At 47.4% G+C, this 21,437-nt stretch overlaps 1 protein-coding gene across 2 annotated transcripts in view; it reads right to left on the bottom strand.

The window, feature by feature from the left end:
- The window catches only part of ATRN (attractin), a 163,548-nt gene that overhangs the window by 62,038 nt on the left and 80,073 nt on the right, over positions 1-21,437 (bottom strand). For both annotated transcript variants that reach the window (XR_010430335.1, XM_064653595.1), the window contains exons 18-24: positions 20,739-20,972; positions 19,922-20,059; positions 13,904-13,997; positions 10,881-10,933; positions 9,215-9,309; positions 8,243-8,321; positions 7,685-7,842 (exon numbers count right to left, since the gene is read on the bottom strand). Coding sequence is in view for 1 of the 2 variants with exons in the window: in XM_064653595.1 (XP_064509665.1) it covers positions 7,685-7,842; positions 8,243-8,321; positions 9,215-9,309; positions 10,881-10,933; positions 13,904-13,997; positions 19,922-20,059; positions 20,739-20,972 (851 nt within the window). In the remaining variant the exon portion in view is untranslated. The remainder of the gene's footprint in view (positions 1-7,684; positions 7,843-8,242; positions 8,322-9,214; positions 9,310-10,880; positions 10,934-13,903; positions 13,998-19,921; positions 20,060-20,738; positions 20,973-21,437) is intronic.

Here is a 21,437-nt window from a genome sequence, read left to right as displayed (position 1 = left end):
GGAGCAGATCCCACATCTGTGGGAAATCCTACTCAGTGCAGCAGAGCAGCTCTTCCCCAGAGCACTAAAATGAGCATTTTCCTTCCAAAGTTGGATGCAGACATCATGGAAATGGTAAGAAAAGTGCAGAAGGCAGAGAGGGAGGGCCCTGAGTGAAGGGGGGTCATTGAAAGCACATCAGCCGAGGGCTCTGGAGCTGCCAACCGACATCCCACATTCCCTGGGATGGGGCACACTGTGGATCTGCACAGCTGGAGCTGTGGCACCCATGGATTTCTCCTATGGAGCCAGGCTGGGAGAGCTGGGGGGGTTCCCCTGGAGAACAGAAGGCTCCAGGGAGAGCTGAGAGCCCCTGGCAGGGCCTGAAGGGGCTCCAGGAGAGCTGGAGAGGGACTGGGGACAAGGCATGGAGGGACAGCACACAGGGAATGGCTTCCCAGTGCCAGAGGGCAGGGGTAGATGGGATATTGGGAAGGAATTGTTGGCTGTGAGGGTGGGGAGGCCCTGGCCCAGGTTGGGCAGAGAAGCTGTGGCTGCCCCTGGATCCCTGGAAGTGTCCAAGGCCAGGTTGGAGCAATGTAGGATAGTGGAAGGTGTCCCTGCCCATGGCAGGGGGGTGGAATGAGATGATCCTTCATCTCCCTTCCAACCCAAATCATTCCATGAGTCCATGATAAAAATCCCCCCCCCCCCACCCCCAGCACAACACCCGGGGAAAGTTTGATGTGAGCAGTTTTTTGGGGTTTCTGAAGCCACGACCTCCAGCCAAAGGGACTGAGGCTGCACCACATCCAGGCAAGGGTTAAGTGCCTTTGAGTTAGATGGGATATTGGGAAGACATTGCTGGCTGGGAGGGTGGGGAGGCCCTGGCACATGTTGGGCAGAGAAGCTGTGGCTGCCCCTGGATCCCTGGAAGTGTCCAAGGCCAGGTTGGACAGGGCTTGGAGCAACCTGAGAGAGTCGAAGGTGTCCCTGCCCATGGAGGGAGTGGGACTGGATGTTCTTTAAGGTCCTTCCAACCCAAACCATGCCATGATTTCATGATTCTCTGTGCCAGTCCGGACACAGTCGCCCGGGACAAAAAAGTCATAGTCACCACAAACCAAATCCTTATTTAATTACAGCACATTTAAAGCCTCTCCTTAATTTCCCAGGTCTCCCATTTGTTACAGTTTCTACGCTTGAACTTTTGGCAGCTCCTCAGCAACAACAATCAGCTGAAAGGAGCTGAATTGTTCCCACCTTTCCTTCACCATTCACCCTTTCAGGGGGTGAACCAGAGAGCAATTCAGCACTTTGAGGGGGTTCACCAACATTTTCCTATCAGGGTAAACAACACGTTTGGAAATAGAGAAAATGGTTATGACAACACGTGATGTGACTGAATCAAGCAATCCACAGATGGATTTTAAGGTCCCTTCCAGCCCTGTCCATTCTGTGAAAGGAATAAAGATTTAAAGGAGACTGTATAAATCAACCACCCCAGAAAGAAATCAAGTGGAAGAAGCTGGAAAGAAGTGGGAAAAACTAAAACTGGAGACAGCAGAGGCAATTTGAGGTATTTTTCCATCACAGCCTTCATGAAATCAGAGTGGAAGGCAACAATATCAGTGACTTGGATGCTTCCAACTGGTTCCCAAAATCCTCCTCAGCCAGTGGGAGCTGTGGATGCTGCTCCAGCCTCCACCACTGCACGTGCAGCGATGCCCTGTGGTCACTGTGGTGCTTTTTTGAAGCCCAACACGATGCTGAATTGCCAAGAAAATAGAGTGAACATCTACCACGATTTTTCAAGTGGAATATTCTGTATGCAAGAGGCTGCAAAATTCCTTTTTTTTGTTCCTTGAAGCATTTGGTTGGTAATTAAAGTTTCAAATCAAAATACTTCAAGCACCACGAAGGGAAAGACAGGAGGCAATTGCCAGTTAATGATACAATTACAAACTGGGTTTGCCTTAAATCAGCTCCTAAAAATGCCTCAGATATTCTCAGAAAGTAGAGATCAATGCAAGAGGCTTCAAGGATGTGAATCTGGGAGGGAAAACAAAAAAAAAATCTAAAATCAAATGGGACAGAACGTTAATGAATATAAACAATAGTTTGGGTAAGAAAGAAGACAAAAACAGAGATTTCTGTTTAGTGAGTGGCAGCAAACACCAGCAGCAGTAAATTGTAACAGAGCAGAAAGCTCAGAGACATTAAAAAGGGGGTGGATTTGCTCTATTAGCACCTCTAATTTCACCCCTGTGCACTCAGGGGAGGGACTCACTCACTGGAACCTGCTCCAGATAAAGAAAAACCAGTTTAGAGAGTGATAAAAGTGCTGCCATTTCCACAGGTTTCAAAGAGAGTTTCAAATTCTCACCATTAACCACTTGTCAGCTCCAGAATTCCCAGCTCTCACCTGGCAGGGAGTTTTGCCTGGACTGAAACCCGTGAAGGGAACTCCTCTGAAAGCTTCTGCACTGAATTTCTTTGCTTCTTTTTGTGCTTATTTATAGTCCAGAACTCTTTTCTGCTCTGAGTTAAATTTGGGAAGAGTAACAAAGCAAACTCACACAAGGAAGATCAGGAAAACAGGGAAAAATAATAGAGGGAAAAAGTTTTATTATGTTGAAGTGACTAGAGAAAAACATCAACCCTTCAATACCCACTGGTGTCCTTTTCCAAAGGGTGCATTCCCAGCTTGAGGGAAGATAAGGAATGTTTGCTGAATGCTCAGGAATTCAGTGTGGCCAAAGTTTGGAGCAGAGGAGCCACAAAGCAAAGAAAGGAAATATCCAGCTGGTTGTGACAAGACCTTACCTGGATTTTCAGGAAAAGCTTGGCAAGGTAAGGCTTTTCAGGGAATTCCTTCCTCAGGAAGAGCATTGCTGCCTTTTGAAGACTTTCTGCATGTTGCTGCTTTAATTCTTCCACTAAATAATCATTTCAAGTCATTAAACAGGCAGGGAGAGACATCCTAAACCCATATACTTGAAAAAAGGAATGAACTGAAGTGGTTTGGAAAAGAGGTGGAGCAAGAAAGGGGGGGGAAAACAGCCAGAATTGAGCATTGGCAGGGACATGTCTCTGACACAAAAGAGCATTTATACTTTCCAAGTGCAGATTTTAACAGGCAAAGAGAGGGAAAGGGAGGCAAGATTTCAATCAAGGACTTCAGGATAAGGTTTCTGCTCTTTATATAAAAAAAAAAAAGTGGATTGTAGGGTTGTTTTGCAGTAAAAACTACATTGCTGAAGTTTTATGCTGCAAGGCTTTGTACAGACAAACAAATCTCACGTTTAAATACACTTGTTGTATTGAAATTGAAGATAAGCCAGGAGAAATGAGGGGGTGTAAAATGACTGTTTACTAGTATATGCAAACAAAGAAAAAAAAATAAAAAAATATGATTTGGACATTTTGCCCTGCCCAGGAACAACCCAAACACACGTGTGAGCTGAGACAGAATCATTCCCAGCAGCCTGGCAGGAGCAGAATTTCCCAGATTTCATCACATTCCTGCCATTAAAACCACTCTGCTTTCCAAAGGGAAGTTGAAACACGTTCTGTAGCTGAGAGAAAGTTTAATAGTGGAGCTGCAATGAGGAAAAGTGAAGGAGTCAGGCTGGGAGATCAGGGAACAGTTTGTATCCTGCTTTAATTAAGGAGTCACTTTGCCCTGAAGGGCTGAACCCCAAAGCACAGGGACTTTTCTGCAGGGAAATAAGGGATGACAGCTTGGAAAAAGAAATGAGAGATGGAAGATGGGAAAGATCTGAGTCAAAAGTATTCCTGAGAGGAACAGAGCATGGGATGAGTCAAGGACTGAGCGCTGGGAAGTCTTAAAATCATGGAATCACAGAATGGTTTGGGTTGGAAGGGACCTTAAAGGTGACCTAATTCCAAGCCCCTGCCATGGGAAGGGACATATTCCACTAGCCCAGGTTGCTTGGGCAATTCAAGGGATGGAGCAGCCACAGCTTCTCTGGACATTTCCTCAAAAAAATCTTTGTCCCAAAAGTCCATCCCATGATTTAACTCCTGTTTTATCACACTGAAGAGAAACTCCAGAGAGCCAAGACTTCTCAAAAATTAAAAAAATAGGGAAAGCATGTAAGGAAGAGGCAGAGAAAGGACAGGTAGGAACAGAGATTGGAACTCAGGGAAGTTCAATCCACCACAGAATATTGCACAAGACCTGGAAGGACACAGTGAATCTTGGTTTTTGGCTGAGAACTGAAGAGAAATCCTAAGGACCACACATTCCTGGATGTGATATCACTGCCAGGCTCCACAAAAAAAGGGTGAAGAAGTCTCCATGAGTAAGAGTTGATGCTATTTTAGGCTTTGTTTTGGCAAGTAACAAGGGCATTAAGAAGAGCTGGTGATAAAACATTACCTTGGATTGAGTGCACACAGGCACATTCCCATTAAATTAGGGATAAAAAGAGGTTAAGTGTTGTAAGAGAATCCAAGTTCACTCTTTAACCATGAGAAATTAAATCAAACAGTAAAATCAAGTGGGCTGAGGAGATGAGGGATGGCAAAGCTGCCATCCAAGTCTTTCTCTCAGGTCAAAGATGTAAAGCTATTTGAAAGCTGCGTCCTCAGAACTAACCTCAAAAAGGACATTAGGATCAATTAAAGAGAATGTGTGTTCTGGACAGGAAAGGATTGATTAGCAATGGCTTTAAAGCCAGCAAGGGGCAGGGAGACAAAATAAGAAGTGCCAGAAGTCAAGCTGTGCCAGAGCTCAGCAAATGAAAACAAAAGAGCAGGAGATGTTTCAGGTATCCAAGCAAAGGAGACCAGGAGGGAAAGGGAAGAGATCCTGTAAGGAGAGCTTGATAAAACCAAGCTTAACACTGAATTAAGAGGGGAATAGGGACATGAACATGGGTGGAAGGTAAAGTGTGTCATGGGGTTGAGGTTGTAAGAGATACAACCACAGTGGAGACAGAACTCCAATGCTTTGATGGGTTCTAATCCAGGGAAAGCAGACAGCACCCATCCCATCTCCAAAAGACATGGCACATGGAATAATATCCTCTCTGGAATGAGGCTGTCAAAGCAGTCCAGCAGCTGAGCATGGATCTGTGGAACATTCAAAATTTGTATTTTGAGGAGGAGGGAGAATCTAAACATTCATCCTCCCAAGACCTCAAGGGTACACAAAGTTCCTCAAGGAGAACACTGAATAAAAGAACTTAATGAGCAAAGGAAAAACTGGAATGAGGTGCAAACAAAGCACTGGAGGTGCCAACAGTCACCTGTGCTATTCCAGTCCACTGTTTCCTCTCTGGAAGAATTATTTATAGTAAAGACCTAAGAAGTACAGCTGAGCCAATCCCAACTTCATTACGGATATCAATACACTGGGAATTCTTCATTATGGATATCAATACACTGGGAATTCTTCATTATGGATATCAATACACTGGGAATTCCTGCATGACAGGAAGGTGGTGAAGATCATTTCAAGAATTAGAGTGGTTTAAAGAGGACAGAAGTTAGTTCAAGGATGGCATTTGGACACTGACTGGTACATTCATGTCCTCAGAGAGTCCAGAGGAGGCCCCGGAGCTGCTGCCAGGGCTGGAGCCCCTCTGCTCTGGAGCCAGGCTGGGAGAGCTGGGGGGGTTCCCCTGGAGAAGAGAAGGCTCCAGGGAGAGCTGAGAGCCCCTGGCAGGGCCTGAAGGGGCTCCAGGAGAGCTGGAGAGGGACTGGGGACAAGGCATGGAGGGACAGCACACAGGGAATGGCTTCCCAGTGCCAGAGGGCAGGGATAGATGGGATATTGGGAAGGAATTGTTGGCTGTGAGGGTGGGGAGGCCCTGGCCCAGGTTGGGCAGAGAAGCTGTGGCTGCCCCTGGATCCCTGGAAGTGTCCAAGGCCAGGTTGGCCTTGATCAGATCCTGATCCCCATGATCACAATTGTACAAGAGAGACAAACACGTGGAAGCACAGAGGGAAACCAAAGGAAGCAACTGAACCCGAATAACCTGTTCCACAGGAAAAGACCAGGAGGGTTTGTCCTGCTTAGGCCAAAAAACAAACAGGGAAGGTTTCCAGAGGATATGACCTGTCCAAATTCATCCAGGGAAAGCAGGAGTTTGAGCTGCCAAAGGAGGAGGTGGAGGGGACATTTAAGCTCAACAACATTGGCACAGGAAAAGCCAGAAATTCCCTGTCAGTGCAGGTGGATGGAGACTGGAGTAAAGTCAGGAGAGCTTCAGGGAGAGGACACAGCACTGCTCTGAAACATCTACAAAGTATTATCACAGTTCTGCAGCAAGAACTTTATTTATTACTAAAATAATAAAGTAATAAATGAGGATAAAGTAATAAATCAGGATAAGACTCAGTCCAGCACTGATTATGCAAAATCAACTATCAGTCAAAATGACCTGTAAGTTAAATAAAATATGATTTTTTTTTGGATGTCTGTGACCGTGAATTTGATAAAAGAGAAGCTCAAATATTTAAATAAACCACTACAGAAGTGTCAACCTTTCTACACAGATGTTACTTCCACTACTACAAGAGTATTTCAATGAAAATGAAATTTTCATTGAGTATCCAATGACACCAAGGTTTGACCCCGCAGCTTTTGCCAACTCCTCCACATCTAAAAATCATGACTAAATAAACTAAACAAACTAAGAGTTCAACAATTTGTAAAGTCAAAACTCTCCAGTTGGCAAACTATTATCAAAACTGTAAAAGGCATTAAAAAGAAGCCAAAAGCAGTCCAAAGTGAGCCTCTCCAATCCACGGCCTGCCATCAACAACAAAAAGTTTCCTGAACACTTCAAACCCTCTGTCTTTACCAGAAGGTGATGCAGAAGTTTCACAGGTATTCCTAATGTATTTTTAAAAATTAAGGGAATAACTTGAAAAATGTCATTATAGCTCAAGAAGGGGTTTTTTTCCAGGTGGATCTCATGCCATTGTTCAGTATTATCAGGGAGTGGGAGTTTGTGGGACTGCATGTCAGGAACACCAAGAACTTCAAGGTGAACTCTCAGCTTTCACATCATACTGGGCTGGGCAAGGGTGAAGATGGAAGAATTTGGGTTCCCATGTTTGACCAAACTTGTTAAATAAGAAGTCAGAAATGCCAGGCCTTATTTGAGATCTGTGGATTCCCCATCCCTGGAGGTGTTCCAAGTTGGAAGGGGCTTGGAGCAACCTGGGCTGGTGGGAGGTGTCCCTGCCCATGGCAGGGGTGGCACTGGATGAGCTTTAAGGTCCCTTCCAATCCAAACCATTCCATGATCTCTGTCCCAGCCCTGGAAGGATTTTTGTCCTTCAGAGAAGCCCCACATCACTCTGAGCACACAGGCAGCTGATATTTGCTTTTCCTCTGCCTCCACATTCCAGGTTTGGTTTTTAACTTCATCCCTCTTTCTATTCAACATCAGTAACTCCACATTCAGAGTCAGACACCTCGTTAAAGCCCTTAATAACTGAGCATCTCACTTTATTTCCCAGCACATTTCCAGACCCCCTGGGCTGAGGCAGCACCAGAAGACACCTCACACCTTTTCCCTCTTAACCAGAACATCCAGCTCTGCCTGCTGGGGGATCCCACCGAGGCTGGGGCAGCTTGGACAACTCAAAGCACAGCAAAGTGTCACCAAAAAAAAGAAAAAAAAAGGCACTTTTAAAGAATTCCACACAAATGACTAGCTCTTACCTGGATTTTTATGGGCCAGGTGAAGTTGCTGACGTAAACAAAGAAGGTGATGTTGGGGTTGTTGCGGAAATCGAACTTCTCGTTGGAGAAACTGTCCTTGTACTCTTTTATATTGGTTCTGGAAACAACTGGAATTTCCTCCCCTGCCTGTGTGCCAGCTGGTTTAGGAAGGAGCAAGAAAAAAAGTGTTGATGTGTGTTTAAAATAAAGAACAAAAAGGGCAAATCGGCCTGAATTCTAATGGTAAAAAATTAACTATTCCTTCAGAAATTACTCTTTTTTAGCTGCACTGCAATATCAAAATCACTGTGTGCCAAAATGCTGCATTATTATAAATCAAAATTGCACCTTCTTAGGTTTCCAAAATGAACTACTAACATGGAAAACATAGGGTTTTTTTAAAAAATTTCACCTCCTCCTTCAGGCCCAGCATTTAAGGACATTATATATCAAGTACAGAGGTTAAAAAAAAAAAATGTTTTCCTAATTAAATTTGTATTTGTCAGAAACTGATAACTGAAACAAGCTGCCAAGGAACTCAAATCAGACTCATTTTACCTGCAAAACTTGTGGACCAAGTGATGTTGAGGTTGAAGTTTTTGGATGCATTGATGAACATGTCCAGGTCTCTGTTTTGCTGCGGGAAGGAAACACAAAAAGAAATCCCCATTTTTAGGATAAGCAGTTTGACTGCATAGTTTCCTAACAAATCTTTGCTACAAAAGAAATTATCTTGGAATTTGTTATTTACCTGAAGAAAATACATCAAGCAAAAAAAACTAAACACTGCATTTGCTGAAAGGAGTGCAAAGAATGTGACAGGAAGAATTGAAACACAAGATCTGGGGTGAAAACAAGCAAAACATCTCAGCTCTGGAGCCAGGCTGGGAGAGCTGGGGGGGTTCCCCTGGAGAAGAGAAGGCTCCAGGGAGAGCTGAGAGCCCCTGGCAGGGCCTGAAGGGGCTCCAGGAGAGCTGGAGAGGGATTTGGAACAAGGCGTGGAGGGACAGGACACAGGGAAGGGCTTCCCACTGCCAGAGGGCAGGGATAGATGGGATATTGGGAAGGAATTGTTGGCTGTGAGGGTGGGGAGGCCCTGGCCCAGGTTGGGCAGAGAAGCTGTGGCTGCCCCTGGATCCCTGGAAGTGTCCAAAGCCAGGTTGGAGCAACCTGGGCTAGTGGAAGGTGTCCCTGCCCACGGGAACAAGGTGGCCTTTAAAGTCCCTTCCAACCCAAACCATCCCATGATTCTGTAATTCCATAGAACTGGAGAGGCTCAGAAGTTGTTCAAACAACTGGAAAGAATGAACTGTGGATCCTTATGAAATTTTCCCATGAAAATTTGGGACTGCACAGCCAAGGCAAGGCCATAAAGCTCCGGTTGCTCCGTGGAGGTTGGAAACACCTTCCACATGACCAGCCTACACCTGGAGACCCCCGGAGCCGTGACAATCCACAGCTTCCATGGCCAGGAGGAGAGAAGAGGGACCCCCAAGGGATGATGCTGAAAGGGAAAAGTGGAAAATGCACCTCTTCAGGCGTGGCCACAAAGTTGATTGCGGTGTAGTAACGATCGTCCTCCTGGGACAGGCTGAAGGTGAACTGATAGTCGATGAGGAGAGTGTCTGTAAGGAACACAGGGACACGGTTATCCCACCTCCTGGAATAAAACAACTCCTGCAGAGCAAGGCAGGATGGCACTGAAGGGATTTTTGGACAACTGGGAGTCACCACGCTGTCAGGAACGACCCCCAGTCTGTGTATGATGCCACACAAGGGGCAAAAATCTCTGGAGGGGGAAAGAGGTGGCTCAGATTTGCCAGCCAAGAGCTGCTCTGAATGGAAGTTCATGCCTAAATATTGTAAAAACACACTGTAAAAAATGTGCCAAGATATTGACTTTTCCAGCCTGCAACAGCTCCATGATCTAAAGGGACAGCAGGAAAATTAAAGGGATGTGCAATTCCCACTTGGCAGGGGACAAAGTTCCCCCCCATGACAGGTTTCTGTGCATCAGTGGACTTTACTGGGAGGATTTTTACAGAGCAGCTGGTTGTTGATGGACTCAGCTCCCATCTTGCCTGGAATACATCCCACCCAGGCATTCCAGGAGCAGTTTTTGGTCTGCCTGGATGTCCTTCCATGCTCATGTTTGCTTGGGCTGGGGGATAATCCACAGCCAGTTTTGGGGATGCATCCACCAGTCTCAGCATCCTTATTTATGCTGACATTTATTATGACTTGAACACCATATTCTGACTTGTCCACATTCCTGAAGCTGGGCAAGAACATTCCAAGCAATGAGGAATAGGAAATTATACACCAGGTGCTATTTTTCTCTCTCTGCCTCCTGGAGATCCCCTGTGGATAGAGAAAGCCAGACAACCTGATGTCTATCCACAGTGGAGCACCAGGAAATCTTCAAGGAATGAAACCAAGCCAGGCTGGATCTGTACAGCACAAGATTCTTCCTGCAAGAGTTGGAATATTCTGCCTTTTCCCCGTTTTTTTGTCCATTTTACCAACCCTGCAACGAATCTGGTCATCCTTGCACGGAGATTGTCATGAGGAGCCACCAATGCCCTCGTTTGGCCACACAAGCAGAACCCAAATTAGCCAAAACCTGCCCGTTGAGCATTTCTGTGCTGGACAAACCCACTGTTGGTGACTTCATGGAATCCAAGATTCCATCTCTCCACCCCTGCCAGGCTGCTGCTCATTGCTAATATTTGCAAACACAACCTGGAGAGTTTCCACCAAGTAAGTCGAGTCTTGGCAAAGGATCTTCTGGAATTGCACAGGAATCCAACTGTTCCATTCCGAGGAAACGTGGCAGTTCTGAAGCCCATTTTAACAAGGATCAGAATTTAAAATAAAGAGCATTTTGCACTTATAAAAATTCTTTGGGTTTTATCTATTTGAGAGTGTTCTCCAAAAGACCAGATTTCATCTCAGTCACGTGGGAAACATCCAAAACTTTGTTCAAACAACCCAATCATCACACGGACCTTATCAAGAAAAGCATTTTCATTCTCTTTAAACAATACTTTTCAGAAAAATTAAGCCTTTTTCGAGCTGTTTTTCAGTCCTTCCCTTAATCCCCCATATTTTAAACACAGGCTAAGACAACTGAAACAAAGTATTTTAAACTTCAAGCACATTTTTTATCTGCAAATACAATCCCAGAGGTACTCACAGTAACACGTTCCTTTGAGAGGATTTCCCTGATATCTGTTTTCGACTTCACACCTAAAAAAGAAAACACATTTTTTAATAAATGGGGGGGGTTTTTTGTTTGTTTTTTTGGTAGTTTTATTTATTCCCAGCCACTAAAATATCAGAAAACACAACCTGTGCTGATAACAGCAATGATTAAAGATCAATGTCTGAGCTGTGCTGGGCTCGAAATTCCACGTTCTCTGCGAGTCAAACTTGTACAGAATAAAAAATGAAACATAAAATTCTGGATATCAACCTTTGCATCCACTTAGAAGGTATTTACTAGCTCTTCACAAAGCATGGAACTGGATTAGCTCAGTCAAAAACTAATTCCCATTTACATTTATGGCTATTCCAGGATCTCTCCGACAAAAGTTCGCTCGCGCGAGCGACGCTCTCAAAAATAAACCTGGCAATGAAATCCTTTGGAATTAAATTATTTCCACTAACACTGCACTAAAAGCATTTCTGTTTCGTTACAGAGAAACCTCCAGCAAATTTGTTGCTCTAAAACCGCTCCATTAAACCGCCTGAATGTCAAAGGCTCATTTTCAGGGATATTTACGCTCGCCCAGCCCAGGGAGCACAGGCAGTAAAATCCCCCAATTAAAGAGGAACTACTGAGGGAGAAAAAAATGTGGAGCCAGTCCAGAGGAGGCCCCGCAGATGCTGCCAGGGCTGGAGCCCCTCTGCTCTGGAGCCAGGCTGGGAGAGCTGGGGGGGTTCCCCTGGAGAAGAGAAGGCTCCAGGGAGAGCTGAGAGCCCCTGGCAGGGCCTAAAGGGGCTCCAGGAGAGCTGGAGAGGGACTGGGGACAAGGGAGGGAGGGACAGCACACAGGGAATGGTTTCCCATGGACAGAGGGCAGGTTTAGGATTGTTGTCTGTGAGGGTGGGGAGGCCCTGCCCCAGGTTGGGCAGAGAAGCTGTGGCTGCCCCTGGATCCCTGGAAGTGTCCAAGGCCAGGTTGGAGCAATGTTGGATAGTGGGAGGTGTCCCTGCCCGTGGCTCATGGAATGACCCATCTCATGGAATGAGATGATCTTTAAGGTCCCTTCCAACCCAAACCATGCTGTGATTCCATGTATAGTTTGGGGGGTGGGCACTTCAGTTTTCCATCCCTTCCGTGTTACATTCCCAGCTGAAACGTTCTTAAAAATGGAATTCTTCAGGATCCTTCCAGACATCCCCCAGGGGAAGCCCAGCTGGCTGCACCCTCAGAGCAGTCACTGAACCATCAGCAGGGAGAGATGAGCAGAGACACCAGGAACAGCACCAGGAGGAAACAGGGGGGTTCCATGCTGGGAAAAGGGGGGGATTCCATGGTGGGACAGAGGGGTGACTTGGGGGGACAGGGAGGTTCCATGGTGGGACAGGGAGGGTTCCATGGTGGCATAGGGGGGTTCCATGGTGGGACAAGATCATTTCATGGTGGGACAAGAGGGTTCCACTGTGGGACAAGGGGGTTCCATGGTAGGACAGGGATTGTTCCACGGTGAGACAAGATTGTTTCATGGTGGGACAAGGGAAGTTCCATGGTGGGACAAGGGGGAGGTTCCTTGGTGGGACAAGATTGTTCTATGGTGGGACAGGGAGGTTCCATTATGAGGCAGAGGGGGTTCCTTGGTGGGACAAGGGGATTCCATGCTGGGACAAGGGGTTCCTTGGTGGGACAGGGGGGAGTTCCATGGTGGGACAGGGAGGAGTTCCATGGTGGGACAAGATTGTTTCATGGTGGGACAAGATTTTTCCATGGTGGGACAAGGGGGTTCCATGGTGGGACAGGGGGGTTCCATGGTGGGACAAGATGATTCCATGGTGAGACGGGGGAGAGTTCCATGATGGGACAAGGTGGTTCCTTGGTGGGACAGGGATTGTTCTATGGTGGGACAAGATTGTTTCATGGTGGGACAGGGAGGGTTCCATGGTGGCATAGGGGGGTTCCTTGGTGGGACAAGATTGTTTCATGGTGGGACAAGAGGGTTCCACTGTGGGACAAGGGGGTTCCATGGTAGGACAGGGATTGTTCCATGGTGAAGTTCCATGGTGGGACAAGGGGGAGGTTCCTTGGTGGGACAAGATTGTTCTATGGTGGGACAGGGGGGTTCCATTATGAGGCAGAGGGGGTTCCTTGGTAGGACAAGGGGATTCCATGCTGGGACAAGGGGGTTCCTTGGTGGGACAGGGGGGAGTTCCATGGTGGGACAGGGAGGAGTTCCATGGTGGGACAAGATTGTTTCATGATGGGACAAGATTTTTCCATGGTGGGACAAGGGGGTTCCATGGTGGGACAGGGGGGTTCCATGGTGGGACAAGATGATTCCATGGTGAGACGGGGGAGAGTTCCATGATGGGACAAGGTGGTTCCTTGGTGGGACAGGGATTGTTCTATGGTGGGACAAGATTGTTTCATGGTGGGACAAGGGGATTCCATGGTGGGACAAAGGGGTTCCATGGTGGGACAAAGGGGTTCCATGGTGGGACATAGGGGTTCCATGTTGGGACAGGAGGGTTCCATGCTGGGACAGGGGGATTCCATGGTGGGACAAGAAGGTTCCATGGTGGGACAGGAGGGTTCCATGCTGGGATGAGATTGTTCCATGGTGGGACAAGGGGGTTCCATGCTGGGACAGGGGGCTTCCCTTGTGGGACAAGGCGGTTCCATGGTGGCACAGGGGGGTTCCATGGTGGGATAAGATTGTTCCATAGTGGGACAAGGTGGTTCCATGGTGGGACAAGGGGGGGATTCCACGGTGGGACAAGGGAGTTCCATGGTGGGACAAGGGGGATGTTTCTTGGTGGGACAAGGGAAGTTCCATGGTGGGACAAGGGAGGGTTCCATAGTGGGACAAGGTGGTTCCACGGTGGGACAGGGGGTGTTCCATGGTGGGATAAGGGGGATGTTTCTTGGTGGACAAGGGAAGTTCCACGATGGGACAGGGGGTGTTCCATGGTGGGACCGGCACGACATTCTGATTTCAAACAACAAAGAAACAAACTCACAGCTGACACTCATCTCCTTTTATCCCCTTGGTGGTGCAGAAGCACTTGCCGGTGTTGGTGTTGCAGACGGACGCGTGGCCGTTGCACTTGCAGGCTGTGGAGCAGAGGGGGGAGAAGACACAACACTGAGCCAGGCAAGAGGAACAAACTCGACAGCAATTAAGTCCTTCAGCTGCCAAACTGAGCTACACCAACAATTAACGTGCAGATGAAAACCCATTTGGTGCTCTTTGCTTCCCTTTTGTGCAGCCAAAAATAGAACCCTGCATCAAAACAGAGCGAGCGCGGCCCCAGGACTGATGTTTGTAGGAAATCATCACCTGACTGAAATTTTCAGCCTCAAAAATTTATTTGACTTCCTCTCCCGTTGACACACGGCAGCGGGGATGTCGTGACTGGCAAGGGGAACAATGTTTGGAGTAGTTTTGGGCTTGCTAAGACACCTCAGCCAAACTCAGAACTCTTGAGAGAAGAGTTTGGAAATTAAAACAAAGCTGGTGGGGCTTTTAGGGCCTTTTCTAGAAATAAATAAATAGGAGAAAATAATGTCTCAATAGTCCTATTGAGAAAATAACGTCCTTATCAACAGTGTCAGCAGAAAACATCTGGTGCCAAGAAGACGATGTCCACGTTGGAATTTGGGGCACATTCCCCAATATATTTTAGGATAACTTTGAGATGAATGTCAGGGGGTCATGGTTGAAGAAAATCAGCAGAGTTCTGGACTTCCCTCAGGCTTGGGGCCTGCCCAAAATAGCCTAGTTTAGGTAGAGTTAGACCTGAGTTTGCTGGAGATCCAACCCAAGGTCCCACGGTGGGGACACACGGGAGATTCGCTTCCCAAAAACACTCCTGGTTCAAACTAAATGCTCGTGTTGACACACTTTGACACCTTTATTCATAAAGGTGGAGAGGAGGAACATAAAAAAAAAAAAAAGGAAAAAAAAAAAACCAAACTCAAAACCAAATCAACAAATTGGAACAAAACCAACACAACCAGTTGTCCCGGATGTCACGTGGAGAAGAGTGGAGAGAACAACTTTTCAGCCTTTAAGGAATTGTTCTCCCAGTGAAGGTGCATCCACCTGGAGCTGTACATGGGAGAGGGTACAAAACAAGAAAGAAAAAAGTGCACAAAGAGAAAATCCCTTGTTTATGACCCCTGAGCTTGCTGGGAACAGGCTGCTTTAAGGTCTAGAGCCTCCTCGTTAAGAGACATAAAATCCTTCTCATTAATGGGCCACTCAAGGTACCAGCAGATTCTTAGATATCAAGTCCCCATCCTGAATATTCCTGCCAGCTTTTGACCTTTTTTTAGGGCTCCTTTTGATGTCCCCTTTCTTTCTGTTGGCACATAATGGAAGAATATTGTATCAGGGACACTTAATTGTGCCTCTCAGAGGTGGGTGAGTGGTTTCCTAGCAGCAACACGGAGCAAAATAGGAAGAAGCATAAAGGCTTATTGTGGGAACAAGGAGCCTGAATGAAAATTCGACAAAATAATTGTCTTCTGTGAAGGGAAACACACTTTTCATTAGTGGCACTTAAAGAAAAATAAGTCTCAGTACTGCTGAGAATGTCTTGTACTTCCTTCCTCCTGCTTTGCACGAGGGAAGCAAAGCGATGTCGGATCAATATTCAACACGAACACACATAAAATTCCTCCTAATTTTTAAGTTCCATGCTGTTTAGAGGCAGATTGCAGCATCTTGAGCATTAACAGTAATGTTCCCCCCCCTCCCTGCTCTTCAGCCTCGTGCTTATCAAGAAGCCTGAACACTCAAACATCTCTATTTACAATAAGAGAATCTATTTCTTTATCTGTTTTCCTCCAAGCCTACAACTAGAGATTATTTACTGAAGGGCTGGAATCTGCACAAAGAGATATCTTCAAGGGGTTTTTTTAAGAACTATGAACCTGGGAAACAAACTGTGGATAAAATGTACTGGATGCCCTCACTGGAGTCTCCAAATGACCATTTCCCTCCAGAGTCAGAGATGCCAGAGCAGACAAGCCAAAATTTTTTGGAAATGGTTTTTTGCCTGTGAATGCTGGTAAGAGTTTGATGCTGAACCACCCCATGGTGACTCTCCTTCCACCTCCTCCACAAACCACAGGTCACAGACTCATTCAGAGATGGACACAGGGATCTTTACTCCTCTTCCTGCATTTGTGACAGCCCAGTTTCCCCATGGAAACACCATCACCCACCAGCCCAAGGCCGTTTTTCCATTCCACGTGCTCTACCTGCCCTCCAAGGCCTGGGGGAGCCCTGGGAGGGGGGGACAGGCAGGACACAGCACCAGCAGCTCCTGGGCCACCAGCAAAGGCTCCATGGAAGTGTTGGGAAGCGCTGCCACATCCACAATCTGATCCCAGGCATAATAGAGCCTTCCCTTGGCTTGCAAATAACGTCCTTATCTCCCACCAGCATATTTTCATGGGGAACTTTAATCAGAGGATTCAAAAAAACCTCCTGAATGCAGAGAAAGCACCTTGCAGCTATTTTTACATTTGATGTGCTGCGTTTCCTGCCCTTCCTGATTAACACTCCTCGACTTGGACACCTCCTAAAAGCAACCTCTGAGCAGTGATTTACCTGCCATTTAGGCATTGCCTGCCCAGCTCTGCCAACACCAGGCATGGGATGCAAACGGTCCTTTCAGGGAAATAACTGCAGCTTGTCAACATTTTTCCAACACAAAGGGATATAACCTTGTGTTGGGATTTTTACAGGGGTACCTAGTGATGGAACAAGGGATGATGGCTTTAAATTACAAGAGGGTAGGATTAGATGGGGTGTTGGGAAGGAATTGTTGGCTAGCAGGGTAGGCAGGCCCTGGCATAGGTTGGGCAGAGAAGCTGTGGCTGCCCCTGGATCCCTGGAAGTGTCCAAGGCCAGGTTGGAGCAACCTGGGACAGCAGAAGGTGTCCCTGCCTATGGCAGAGGGTGGAACTGGATGGGCTTTAAGATCCCTTCCAACTCATTCCATGATCCTATGGATCATGATCCTAAGGATCCATGATGCCTCACACTATCAGTGAGTGTGCAAACACAGGGATATTTTTGTGTCAGGCTGGAATGTACAACAACCACCTCCAGCACGGATGGGACTGTGGGCTCTGAACACAGCAGCACAAAACATGGCTCACAAATGCACAAAAAGAGTGGAATCAGCACATTATTAATGGGAAAGGAAGGAGGGATGTGGTTCAGAGGAGGGGGGAAGCAGGAGCTGGTTCTGCTGCCTGTCAGGCAACCCTTATCTGAACAATTCCCCTCTGGAAAGCTTTCCACTGAGCAGAAATGTCTGATGGGCAGGAGTCACCCTGGCTGCATCAGACAGGCTGATTTGCTCTCCTTGGCCTTTCCCAGCCTCCTGCTTCCCTCTCCCTTCTGCCTTCCCCGTAAATAGCGTTAAATCACAGCAAATTAAAACTCCGGGCCCAGAGCGCCGGAGAGCAAAGCACTTGTGCCATGAGCTGCTGCTCCATCAGATAAGGACTGAAAGCTGCTCCACAGTCCCTCAACACGTTTTCTAATTTGTTTTTCGGGCATCTGGATGATTTCAGCCTGTCATTCATTACCTCAACAACAAACTGTTTTGGGACGATCCTCGCGAGGGAGAGTCCGAAAAGGAACTCGCTCCCCATTTCCGCAGGCACGGAAAAGCAACACCTTCCAACAGGCACGTTGTGATCCAGTGATTAAACTGAAAGCTCAGGGTAGGATTTTGTATCTTCTCAAGCAACTCAGCCTCAATTTATTCATCCCTGCACTTCAAATTATCTCCACCCGAAATGAGTTTACGAGTATCAGCGGTGTTTAATCTGCCAGATAATGTCGTGAAATCAAGTGTCAGAAACACTTTCTCCTTTGTACCTGTGTTGTAAAACCCTTTTCTCTAAGGAAGGTAGACATATCCCTGTATTGTTCCCCCCCCCTGCTTCCAGGACTCTGCCCACTGGGAAGGTTTTTGTAGTCCCAAACATCACCGCCTCGCTCTTGCTTGGGGAAACAGGATGTTCATGTTCCAGCTACAGACTCCCACCTTCATCCAAAAGGTCAGTGCTACTCCCAGTAAACATACTCAATGAATATCCAAGGATTTTCTACTGGATTGTCTCCTTGGAAGGAGAAACTCAAAGTCTTCAATGTCCACTTGTTAACCACCTTCACCTCTTTCTTCCAGGAGGGCTGCAAACCACCCACACCCATTTCATGGCAGCGCTGCCACTGCTCTGCCACCAGCACTGGGATGTCTGTTCTACCTTTCCAGCCCTGGGATGTCTGTTCTACCTTTCCAGCCCTGTATCTGATTGTCTCACTCCACCCAGGGATATTCCATTAGCAGAACCCATGGGGATGGTGCTGTTTAACATCTCTGCTGGTGACAGGGACACAGCGGGATTGAGGCACCTCAGCAAGTTTGCCGGTGACCCCGAGATGTGTGGTGTGGTCACGGGCTGCAGAGAGGGGATGGAATGGCATCCAGGGGGAGCTGGACAGGTGAGAATGTGGGAAACTCATTACTTGTCCTTTCAATAAGGACAAGTGCAGGTCCTGCACCTGGGTCAGGGCAATCCCAGCACAAACATAGACTGGGAGAATGGATGCAGAGCAGCCCTGGGAGAAGGACTTGGGGGTGTTGGTGGGGGAGAAGCTGGAGATGCCTCAGCCAAGACCCTCTGTGCCCTGGGCAGCAGGACAGGGGGGGATTCTGCCCCTCTGCCCCTGTCTGAGGTGAGACCCCCCTGCAGAGCTGCTCCAGCCCTGGGAACAACAGCACAAGGACGTGGAGCTGCTGGAGAGAGTCCAGAGGAGGCCCCGGAGCTGCTGCCAGGGCTGGAGCCCCTCTGCTCTGGAGCCAGGCTGGGAGAGCTGGGGGGGTTCCCCTGGAGAAGAGAAGGCTCCAGGGAGAGCTGAGAGCCCCTGGCAGGGCCTGAAGGGGCTCCAGGAGAGCTGGAGAGGGACTGGGGACAAGGGATGGAGGGACAGGCCAAGGGGGAATGGGTTCCCAGTGCCAGAGGCAGGGTTAGATGGAATATTGGGAAGGAATTGTTGTCTGTGAGGGTGGGGAGGCCCTGGCCCAGGTTGCCAAGAGAAGCTGTGGCTGCCCCTGGATCCCTGGAAATGTCCAAGGTAGGTTGGACAGGGCTTGGATCAACCTGGGCTAGTGGAAGGTGTCCCTGCCCATGGCAGGGGGGTGGAATGAGATGATCTTTAGGATCCCTTCCAACCCAAACCATCCTCTGATTCTGTGATTAAGGCTGAGCAAGAAGCCCCTTCCCTCACATCTGCCCATCCCCTCTCACAGCTGGATTCTGGTTTACAACTGCTCTTTCCATGCTACAACACTAAAAAATGCACAGCGGTTCCAAACACTGTCACGAGGCTGAAGGGCAAAACTCCAAGTCCTACATGTTCATTTCTCAACATCAACTGCATTGGCCTTTCAAGGAACATTTTTTTCCCCACTTTGTTAACTGGATCTCGCACAGCTTCGTGCCAAAGAGTCCCACAATGCTTTACAAACTCAAAATGCAATTTTAACAGGGTTCTTCTAATCCTCCACTGAAATGCAGCCAAGCCCTCAGCTGAAACACGGGCAGCCTTTGTGAGGCAGACAATTAGAACCATAAACACTCACCACATTAACCAAATGGAATAGAAGGTGGGACTTAGATAAGCAGAAATCCATTTGAGACATGGGGATTAACGCTTTTCCTTCCCAAAACAGGCTCATCAAACCCTACAACACAGCCCTTTTTTGCACTGTGGTCACTTCAAGTTTACAAAGGAGGGGGGGAAAAAAATCATCGTAAAAAAAAAATCAGGAATTTCATCCGGCACTTGGAGAGGCTTTGATTGGGAGAAACGAGGGTTGAGCCTCGCTGGCAGGAGGGAAAACATGAATTATGGGGATGTAATTCCAGTGAAGATAAAAGAGGGAAGGAGCAAAGAGTGGGAGAACATCAAAGGGTTCAGTACAGGGCAGATGTGAGGTGGCACTTACGCTGACACGTCCCCCCGTTGGTGGGATCCCCGTAGTAGCCAGAAATACAAGTTTCACAGTGTTTGCCTGTTGTCAGGTTCTCACATTTCTCACAGATGCTCTCATTGACACACTTGCTGTGCCCATTACACTGGCAGGCTGGAAAAGAAAAATAAAAACAACAGGAAAAATGATGAGTGTTCGGGCCCAAATTTAGTACTTGTGCTCAAACGGACCCTCAGGAGAGTGTGTTGTGCAGAGGATGAATTAAACCTTTTCCTGCACCTTCCAGAGAGGTTCTTGAAGTCTTACTGATCATACACAACCTCAAAGAGAGGCGGGCATTGAAAATCTGGAATTAAAAGCAATATATGGACAACTGAACTCTCAAACATTAGGGGCACACTGGACTGGAAGCTGCTGGTGGGATGGGTGATGAGGAATGGGGAGGGGAGTGTTCAGCAACAGCACAAGTCATTTCTTTTCTATAAGTTTTGTGTCAGAAACATAAGTTAAAAATCGCCCTGAGCGTTATTAAGAGTTAAATCAAGCTTCAAAGGCCTTTCTTTCAAACAGAAATGCTGCTTCTGTTTCATTTATTCAAAAACGAAAAAAAACCAAACAAAAGTGAAACCCTCAGTAATGATTTGTGGGGAAAGGAAAAATGAATAGTTAAATCTTCCTGCAGCAAAGCTCTGCAGCTCAGCTGCATCTCCAACTGCAATTCCTGTTTCCATGCTCTCCTATTCATGGAGGGAACACAGACCCAAACAGACTGGAAAACTCTCTCCCCTCGCATTTAATTGCAAGGTTGGCCAATGAAAGCCTGGCCACTTACCTGGGCACTGGATGAAGGACCAGCTGTAGCTGTTCTCCACAGGGCACATGCTGACATTGAGGACGGGCTCCAGGCTCTGCTTCCCGGCCGTGGACGGGCTCGGCATCCTGACGGGACCCCGGAAAGAGCCTTCCATGCACTTGCCCTTCCCGGTGTTGCTGGGATCCGTGCACCACCCACAGCCAGGCTGCTCCAGGCAGTGAGCACACGTGCAGTAGCCTGAGCAGTTCTCAGCTGTAAAACAACCCCCAAAAAACCCACGAAATTAGGGAATAAACCACCACCCCGAGGCGACGACGGACGCGGGAACCCCCGCGGGGCTTTTACGGCCTCGACATTTATCTCGCCCGATCCATCCTGATATTCCCAGTAATATATATCCATATATTCATCCCTATCAACACATTTATTCCAGAATCTCAGCTAACAAAGGCTGCATTCATCAGTGAGTGATGAAACAGGCCCCCCACCCCAGCAGGTTTTCTGAACCATTACACAGCACCCGCTAAATCCAGAGGTTAATGTTCCCTCTCCAAAACATCTCCCGTTGATTTACAAGGGATCAGATGAGAAAATGAGCCATCTGGAAGCAAAAGCTAAAAAAAAAACCAGCCTGTTTACTCTCTTTGAGTCCCTTCCTACCACATGTTTTAGCATCACACGCTATTATTTCAAGCACTTGCCCGAGTTGAAAAGCAC

Source organism: Pseudopipra pipra, chromosome 4 (assembly GCF_036250125.1).
Source record: "Pseudopipra pipra isolate bDixPip1 chromosome 4, bDixPip1.hap1, whole genome shotgun sequence".
NCBI classification, from domain to species: Eukaryota; Metazoa; Chordata; class Aves; order Passeriformes; family Pipridae; genus Pseudopipra; species Pseudopipra pipra.
This window is presented reverse-complemented; position numbering and strand designations above follow the sequence as displayed.